Source organism: Penaeus vannamei, chromosome 5 (assembly GCF_042767895.1).
Source record: "Penaeus vannamei isolate JL-2024 chromosome 5, ASM4276789v1, whole genome shotgun sequence".
NCBI lineage: Eukaryota > Metazoa > Arthropoda > Malacostraca > Decapoda > Penaeidae > Penaeus > Penaeus vannamei.
The window spans coordinates 43,556,602-43,566,690 of NC_091553.1; the positions used below are offsets into that span (position 1 = coordinate 43,556,602).

General features: G+C 34.3%; 1 protein-coding gene across 2 annotated transcripts in view; it reads right to left on the minus strand.

Annotated features, from left to right (window-relative positions):
* Window positions 1-2,158: 2,158 nt before the first annotated feature.
* The window catches only part of Hat1 (histone acetyltransferase 1), a 16,747-nt gene continuing 8,816 nt past the window's right edge, over window positions 2,159-10,089 (minus strand). For both annotated transcript variants that reach the window (XM_070122142.1, XM_070122141.1), the window contains exons 8-10: window positions 8,949-9,100; window positions 4,900-5,016; window positions 2,159-4,564 (exon numbers count right to left, since the gene is read on the minus strand). In XM_070122142.1, the coding sequence (XP_069978243.1) occupies window positions 4,388-4,564; window positions 4,900-5,016; window positions 8,949-9,100 (446 nt within the window). In that variant the 3' untranslated portion in view covers window positions 2,159-4,387. The remainder of the gene's footprint in view (window positions 4,565-4,899; window positions 5,017-8,948; window positions 9,101-10,089) is intronic.

The following is a 10,089-nucleotide window of genomic DNA, read 5'->3' on the forward strand; positions in this document are numbered from 1 at the left end:
GAAATGCATTTTTTTTTTTTTACTGTACTTTAAATCATTGTGATAAGCGAAATTTAGCCTTATCTGTAAATCAGTGACTGCGGCCCGTACTTTTAAAACCTTCGCCAGTGCTGGCGTTCACCTGGCGAAGCTTCGCCAGGCGAACCTCTGAGTGAGGGAGGCCTTACTTTTAAAACCAACGTTCGCCAGGCGCTAACATCTTGCATTCCCGCTAAATCTAGCGCAAATTTGTTTACATCTGCAGTATACATAACATAACCTAAACTTAATTATTAACCTAGAGAAGACGAAAATGTTGTTTCCGCAAGTCTCACTTTATACTATAACAAAGGAGTTAAAATTTAACTTTATCCTATAACAAAAGTTGAAAATATCTTTATATTATAACAAAATTAACTTTATACTTTATGCTATACTACACTTTATACTATAACAAGGTTAACTTTATGGTCCGTACTTTTAAAACCGTTTTTTTTCATTCGCCGAAGTGCTAGATTTATCAGGAATCCAAGATGTTAGCGCCTGGCGAACACCTGCCTTTGTTTAAAAGTAAGGCCTCCCTCACTCAGATGTTCGCCTGGCGAAGCTTCGCCAGGCGAACGCCAGCATTGGCGAAAGGTTTGAAAAGTACTTTATACTATACTGTATCAACCTTATACTTTTATACAAAAAATAACTTTATACTTTAACAAGAGTTTAAAAATTACTATTTTACTATTCCTAACTGATGTAAGATATTGAACTGTAGGCCTACAAGGGTATCATTAGACACGCCTCATTATAGGGCGGTGGAGCACTACAGCTATGTTTCTACAGCCAAAAGTAAACATGCCGCCATAAAAAACACTTCTGGTAATATTTGTGAAAAGAACATTATCCTTACAACCTAAATCTAAATAAGTCATCTCGGGGGTGGGGGGTAGGGGTAGGGGGGTAGGAATACAGCTGATGTCTTAAGCTCTCGACTGGAACATCGAAGGTCTTGAAAAAAATACGTATATACGTTATTTCATAAATTATGATTTTAAGATATTTTAGAATTTCAATGTGATTCCTACATCCTATCATACACAAATATGTTACTAATTTATAATTTGAAAGCAAGAAAATGGTATTCAAACAGCTCTCTTCGCCAGGCTGTTCCAATATGATCTTTCGCCAGCCCTGGCGAACGTTCGCCAGGCATGATTTTAAAAGTACGAAATTCCGGATCGCCCGGCGAAACCTTTCGCCAGCCCTGGCGAAAGGTTTTAAAAGTACGGGCCTGCATATATGCTGAAAACATCTCAAAATTGAGAACTGACCATGTCTGATGCTTTGTCTTGGCAACCCCAGGGTTGGGAAAGGCGGCTTTAGGATGTGGACAGAAAAAGGGGATAAGGAAATGGAAAAGGAGGGGGAGAAGAAAAGACCCATGCAATAATGGTTCAGGCAAGAGCTGGTCCAGAATTATAAGATAGTATGGTACTGAAAAAGCTAGTTGCTGAATATATGGGATAAAGCAGGAATTTGCAAAAGGGGGGTTGAGGATGATTAGATCACATGGAGGTGGAAGACTGTGAGAATAGAAACTGCGAATATTTCAATGTAGAAAAGTTATTATAAAACAATCAATGAGCAAAAATGAGCGTCTGAGAAACAAAGATTTTCTCATGAGCAGGAGATAGATGTCTGAGGAACAGAATAAGAGGTAAGTGTAAAAGAGAATGTGGCAAGAGATGGGTTGGAACATTTAGATTCTCTAGTGTGGGGAAGTGGTTTAGATTTCAGTAGCTAGATTTAGATTAAAACAATAATTTGACTTGGGAAGAGAAGGCATAGAGGTAGGAGGTAACATGAGGGGGAGGATGGGTGTCGGCAGTTACAGTGTGGAAAAGGAAAAGAGAGAAGACTACAAAATTGTTTGACCCAAAGGGTCGATATTGGGGCTAAGTCTCTAACGACAACAAAAAGAGAGAGAGAGAGAGAGACAGATGGGGTGGGGGGAATTTTACTCCCTATCGAGTGAAAGTCCTTTCAAGAAAACAGTATGACTTGATACTGGGCTAACATGCTTGTTTAATATACAAATCTAAAATACACAATAAAATTAGTTGAAAGACACTTATACTCTTGTTTTTTTTCACTAGAGGCTATTTGGGAAAAGAATAAATCCATGTGTCAATATGCTTTATATTGATCTAATATTATATGCAAATGATCTTGTAAAGTTTCAATGGAAGTAACTAGTACAAAATTGTGAATGCTGTGCACATTATGAAGACAGATAAATTATCCTCTTCTGCTATGAACATTAAATTTACCATCTAAATATAATGCCTATATATATTTTTTTCATTGAAACATCAAAAAATTAAATATTCATCTTGAACAATTAGCATCAAAAACATGGTCAATCTTTTTTAACATACAAAAAATACCTACAACATATTTTTTGCTTGTCTTTATCCTTTTCTAATTATAAAATGACAAAACTACTGTTGTTGCAAACAAAGATTTTTATGAGCATCCATTAATTCTATTGAATTACCTAAATCACTGCATTCATATACAACCTTTGTTAGCTTTCGCACTAATGAGTAATGGTAAATGTATTTTACACTGATTTACCAAAATAAAGTTCTAAACCTTTCTGGACACAATAGCAGAGAGCAATTCCACTTCATATTCTCATTATATTCAACTGGGTAAACTGCATTAAAAACTTATCAGCTGCATCAGTGGTCAGACGAAATAGATTTAGAACAAGTAAAACCCTGAGACCCGATGCTTTCTCTCATGATATGACAAGCGGAGAATTCTCAGTCTGCAAAACAGTATCCAGCAGCAAGTGAAAACCAACTAGGCTACAATACATCAAGTGGAGGTAGGTGTTGCCACTATAAATTTCAGTTATAGAACAATTGTTCTTAGGATTACTAAAATTAATAAACAACAGATGCTTAAAACAGGACAATAAAATATATTTTTCCTTCAACTGCAAAGTTAATGCAAGTTGATCTTTCATATAAGCTCTAGAAACCTCAAAACACCTTTATTGCAACAATGAATCTTATCTCATCTGCCTTCCTTAATATGTAACTGTCCAATGAGATAACCTTTGCCTTCTAGTGCTAAACTGATTGCCAACTGGTAAGTGATTTCCATGCTTCCACAGCCTTCTACACATTTGGACCTTTGTACCACATTAATATTATCTACCAACTACAGCACTAAATATTAATATGGCAATATATAATTCTCTTCGGAAAACTATACAGACTGCTGTAAACTACAATTCCATACTCTGTATTTTTGTACTTCATCAACCAAACATTAAATATTGTTAAGGCAAACAGACTTACTTCCTGATTCTATTTGGCAGGGTTCCATCCAGGCTTAATGCCACACTGGTTGGAAGGAGGACCAGGAATGGCAGAAGGATATGACAATAGCTCGAGGTCGATAATAGAAATGCTGGGAAAAAGAATTAACCTAAGAGAGGATACTGACACTTTGGGGTCACACAAAGAATATATATTGAGCTCAACATTTTCTACTGTTAATCATTAAGAATACATGTGACAATAATTCCATTATTACTGAAATCAAATGCAAATGTATTGGACCTCTTATGAATACTAAAGAATTCTTGTATTGGACACTTGGTCATTCAGTGAAAAAGATATTTTCTGGCATAAGCTCTTTCAATGGGAAGATAATCAGTGTTAAACTTGTTTCAAGCCTGATTCTAAGGCAACAGTTTCTGGATTGACTACTGTTTTTCCTTATTTTGTTTTTGAATTAATTGCATTTTCTAATATTAATATCAACCAAATCATTAGATTAAGAAACTGAGTATTTGTTTTTATTTGTTTCCTTAATATATATATACACACACACACACACACAATGCACAAAAACATATATATATATGTATGTGTATGCATGCATATATTGCCTTGTAACATCTGACATTTCACAATCAGGGACAATACCAATTCTATTCATGTTAGATTACATGTTTATATACTTTACTGCTAAAGCTTAGAGATCCATTAATAAAATGACGAATGGTATAACACAATTTATTTTTCATATTATTAACAACCAATAAGTTGTTTATGACAAAATTTTGTCATTTGTGATAATACAAGTTACTGCCTGAAATTATAAAAAGTATTACTGAATGAAGTGACAAAAGGTGCAGCAAACAAATGCTGTAATATCTTTTGGGAAAAGTATTTTAATTTGCCAGAAATGCACAATGCCATCCATATTGTTCCAAGCAAACTGGTTACACACAAGAGGTGTATGAGCCGTTGCTTCTTCCAAATACTATTCAACAATTTTCAATAAAGCAAACCATGACCACACAAGTCGAGGTTTGTTGCTATCCTTAAATTGGTCAAGACAAATTAGTTGCTGCCAGACGCTCCAGAACGTGTAAGTAGTGCTCCTCCAGATCATTATACTGGCGTTCCAAACTCTCCAGGCGCTGTTCTTTGCTAGTAATGGTCATTGTGGCTTGGTACTCTTCTGGCTTCAGTATCTTTTTCAGCTTCTCCATGTCTCTATCTTCTTTCTGTAAAGAGAGATATTTTACAGATTTTGGAAGATGTCAAGAAATGACATTATAGCATATATCTAATAAGGTTGGTAATCCAACTAAAAGTACAGAGTCAAACCATTTCAACCATTAGTAAATGGCAATTCAAAACCGAGAAATATAATTGGCTAATAATAATAATAATAATAATAATAAAGAGGAAGAGGAAGAGGAAGAGAAAGAGAAAGAGAAAAAGAGAGGAGAAAGAGAAAGAGAAAAAGAGAGGAGAAAGAGAAGAGAGAGGAGACAGAGCAAAGAGAGAGAGAGAGAGAGAGAGAATCAATGTATGCAGACTGTTACAAAACACATACCTGGTACTGAACATTGAGCCGGTTCTTAACTTCCAATCTGTATCTTCTGTATGACTCTTTATCTGATCGGTTTGTTATGTGAAGTCTGAGGATCTCATACACACGTCTAACTTGTTTCTGTAAATGTACAATTCATTTTTAAAACTATGAATCTCAAATATTAAAAAATATTTCTTTTACTGACTACAGTTAATACTCCAAATTGTAACATATCAAGCCAGTGAGAAGAGGCAATTCACTATGCTCTTGTTTTATGGACAGTGCATATTTCCAGTGTGAAGTGGTAAATATCCTTACCACTGGTTATTTACCCCTAGTTCTAGTAATCATGACTGCAGTTAATTGCAGAACCTGTTCTCAGTCCTATTTTCTATAATTGTGAAAGGTGTCAAAACCTGTCAGATCCACATTCCACATTTTTTTTTTTCTCATACACCTACTTCCCTTACATGCCCTCTGTTGTCTTTGTCGATCAGTCATGTCTTCCTTTGAATGAAGAGTATAGTGAGTGCGTAGTAATTCTGGTACAATATCGCAATTTTCTTTCATCCAAACCTTGGATCTTTTTCTCTTTCCTCATTCCTCTTTACACATTATGCTATTACATATCTTTTAATTATTTACTATTAATATTTGTGCTGACACAGCAAATATCAACAATTATTCACTGATATTTCTCTCACAAACTCACCACATGGGTTATGTAATGTGTCTAAACAGTTGTTCATTTGATTGGCCATTACTGCAGAGCTTTACAAGCTTTAGCCCCTCAGAAATAGGGTTGACTATTTAGCTTTGTTCACTGGGCAATTATATATACTGCAGTGTGCTCAATGTTGAAAATTTGTACCCCTTCCCAGATAATGATAATATGGGAAGATATGTGTTTGACGAGAATTCTTTACATGAAAAGATTTAGCAGCAAAAACATATACTGTAGTAAAATCCTTTGATAGCACATTAAAGGTACTTGGGACATTAACCAGGGACACAGAACTATAAATTCAAATATACAGAGAACTTGACTTATCAAAGCTCATATTAGTGCTTTAACATTTTTGGTAATTATGTCAAAACTGCAAGGGAATCCAAGCCATTACAATGCCTGATTTTAACTATCCCTTCAATGAAAATTGCATGACAATACAGTTGAATCACCGTAATATCAATGAAAAGTCATGAAATAAATGATAAACATAGCTGAAGTAGGGAACACTGTAGAAATCAGCAATGGCCAAACAGACGAGAACATTAATCAAACAAAGCACTAACAGATGCTGAATAAATTTGTAAAAGATCTGTTATGCATAATGAATAGAAACAAATATTTTCAATACAGAAATATTGATGACAAACAAGATTCAGAAAATATGTATAACTGATCATAACAAAAGTGATTAGAAAATAAATTTAGCCACTGAATCCTGGTGATGTGACTGTCATCTCATGAAACAATGTGGCTGAGGGCCAGGTGACAGGATTCATGGAAAATTTTGATTAAGGGCTCATTCTAGCAACAGAAATGACTTAACAAGTGCGCACAGCTCTTGGAGGAAGATTACACTCAGTGGGCATTTAGACAGGGACTCTTGCATTATTCAAGTCAAGGCAAAATGTACTATCTGTGAGCCATGGCTAGAAGAATGCTGCCTCCAGAGAAGGCACTTTCCACATTCATTATCCTATTTCTGCCTGCTCTGTCAGGTGGCACAGGGTGTGTTAAAAAAAAAAAAAAAAAAAATTACAAATAAAATGTTACTTGTTGTCATTGTTATCATAGACTTGTAGACTACCTACAGAGATATGCTGTATGATACAGCATATCAAATAAAAATAGAACTTGGTAATTTTCAAAAATGTCTATTTTGGTCCAGGTGTGGGCTGCTAAGCACCCAGATCCAATGGGTAAAAAGAATCAATGTGGCAAAAATGAAAAACAAATCACACACACACAAAAAAAAAAACTTTAAAGATGTATATACAAACAGAAGAAAGGAGGAAGAAGGCTAATGAATTTTAATCCTGTGGTTACAACAAATGAAGAAAGTAGCACAAGTTGGATCTCTCAAAAATCTAAGTGCTCCATTTACTAACTTTATATTCTATCTACCCAGAAGTCATGCTTCTCCTTCATAGCATAGAAACTAGCGGTTTCCTAAACAATGTTCTTGTCACACTCCACATTTTTACATAAAGTTTGTTTCCAATTTATGACCAGACCTGCTTTTATACCCAGTAATACTGGCACTGAGAACCTGTTAGTATATAAATTTCAAAGGTTTAAGAAAGTATCACTCACATATGAGGTGATGTTAAAGGCAATATTGTGCTCTATTTAGTAAAGGGACTATTTGTTGATTCATTATGGAGCATTGGCAAAAATATACTTTCCAGGAGGCCAATGGAAAGGTCACATGGTTGATAAAAATAGTGATTTTCAGTTCTCACAAGGAGTCAGATTTGATAAGAATAAAGTTACTTTGGCTTACCAGGAGTGACTGTATGCAAGATATAAATAACTTCTGTACAACATGTAACAGTATCTAAAAATTTAACAAGAAATAACAGTAACACACACTAGCAAAACTAACAACCAACCAGTGTGGGTTTGACATTGTTATTTTGGCATAATGAATATTTTCTGAATTCCAAACCATATTGGAAATGCCATATAGCATGAATATAACTCTCCATAATGACAAAAATTATATCAAGAAATATATCACAGTAATGACAACACTGATGCTGAACTTTTACAACTGGAATGCTTCTATATTTAGCCTATCTGTTTTCCATGTATTTCTGATGTATTTATATTAAAAACTCTTGGGGGTAACTATCATTCATCAATAGCCTACAATACAAAATCAAGAATCCTGCTACATAAATATTCATTTGGAATCTGAATCAAACCTTCACGGAAGACCTGCCATTGATATTGGAATTGTTAGAAGTTATAGGACTGTCCCATCACTAGTTCTTATGCAGCCCTAGCTATTACTCTGTAGTAAATCCAAATTAAACACACACACACACACACACACAAAAAAAAAAAGCACAATATACAGTAAATTACCATTTGTGCAAGTTCAACATGTCTGATACTATCAACCAACTGGTGAAAGTGTCCACACACATACATAAATATTCAATTTTTAGGCTATTTATGGATTTGGAAAGAATATATGCTAACTACTGGCTGATGTGCTGAGAAGATTGATATGGTCACCTGTTATATTTAGTCTTCACAGTATTACATCAATAACATATAAAGATATATTCAGTTTAAACAAACAATGGTTTACTACCTATTGTGCATTATATCTGTTTACATTTGGTTATATTATTTTCATATTTGTTACTAAAAGAATCAATGAACAGACTGCATTCAAACAACTGATGTCACCCTGGACTTCACTATAGGAATAATCTACATTTTAAAACTTCTTATATCTAAACTTATCTCAATACCAGAATTACTTCATCTCACTCCCTCCAGTACATTAATGAGAGACAAGGGAGGATGGGAAATTTGCCCTCAAGTTTTTGAGAGGCTATGTTAAATGGCAATTAGTTAGATTGAATGTCAAATTGCAAACATAGTTAAAATTGTATTGTGCCTACTGACAAAGGGAGGTTAAAATTCTCCCAAGCACTAATTTGTTATATCAATTGAAATTTATATGTTCCCTACTTTACTATGATCGTACAAAAGAAAAGGTGTAAGAATAGACTATATACACAATATACGAACATAAACACTATGAAATTTATAGCTATGAAAGAACAAGACCTCCACCAGACAGAATAAGGTGACTTCAGTAAAAAGTAAAAAAAAATATATATATATTTTCTTGCAGACCTCCTTACCTAAACATTCTCATTAAAAACATTATATCTAGGTTAATTGACATGGTTAACAGGAACAAAAGTACTTTTCTCACAAAACTATCTTAAACATCATAAGCAAATCTTATAATCAAACATGCTATTTTTACCTCAAGGATATCACATCCTCTCTGCTTTCCAAAGAGTTCTGTAGAACTTACTTTATTCAGCTTTAACTTCTCTTGGGCTTCTTTAGCCATGGCTTCAGTGAATCCTTCAGTGAGCTTTGATGGCTGGAATGAGTCCATCTTCAAGCAATTTTTGGAGTCGACAAAATCTCGCAACCGAACAAAGTTATCAGAGGGATCCTCCACTGAAAAAGGTTTAAACAAAATTTTGTTAAATATCATACTGATTATCCTTTTCTTTTAGGACCTCACTGCTACAAATTATTGTAAGAAGTCATCTATGGAATTTCTTCAGTCAAAATCATCATCTTCAATGCCACCTACAAATAAACTCATTGTCAAAAAAGGTAAAAGACCATCTAACTGTAAACTGTAATGGTGTATAAAGAAAAAAATGAAAGCAAAAAAACAGGTTTCATATAAAAATTAGGACTGTTTCTGCTATTTCTAGGGCACTTATAGTTTTGAAATGGTTTGATTCAGAAATGCATTACATTTATTACCCCCCTCCAAAATGTAACCATTAATTTTCAGACTCATCAGCTATATATATACTACAATAAGGGACAAATGACAGTCAACAGTCCTTAACAGGTGTATACGGAACGAAATGCATTATGAAAGGTTGCCAAGAACAGCTTCTATTATGCTGCTACTGGCAGTCAGCAAATATCACCAGAGATACTTGATCAGCAAGTGACCCTAATGAGAGTTAGTACTAGCAGCTGACCTACATAGTTTAATATACAAAATGAGTGCAGAGGAAAATGCAACATATATGGAATAATCGTCTTCCTGCCACTAGGCACTTCATAAATACCTGATGTATTGTTATCATCATTATTAACCTTTTTCTTTGTGGTTGCATTACATTTGTTGCCAGATCATTTGTAATCAACCAACATTGGTGCAGATCTTCAGCATATACAAAATGAAGTCTCCAACAACTTTCTTCTCCTTTCACCTGTAGACCATGAGCTCTCTTTCCCACTCCCTCATTCACATATACTTTTGGTCTTACTTTTGGAATACAAGCCAAAAAATATTTTCAAAATCATTCTTGGAAATTCATTTTATAATCCTCATAACTATTTTCCATAATATCGCTAACTTAATGTTATTACTTTCACTACTTCAATATCAAAATTATACTAATTATCATTCAATATCAAAA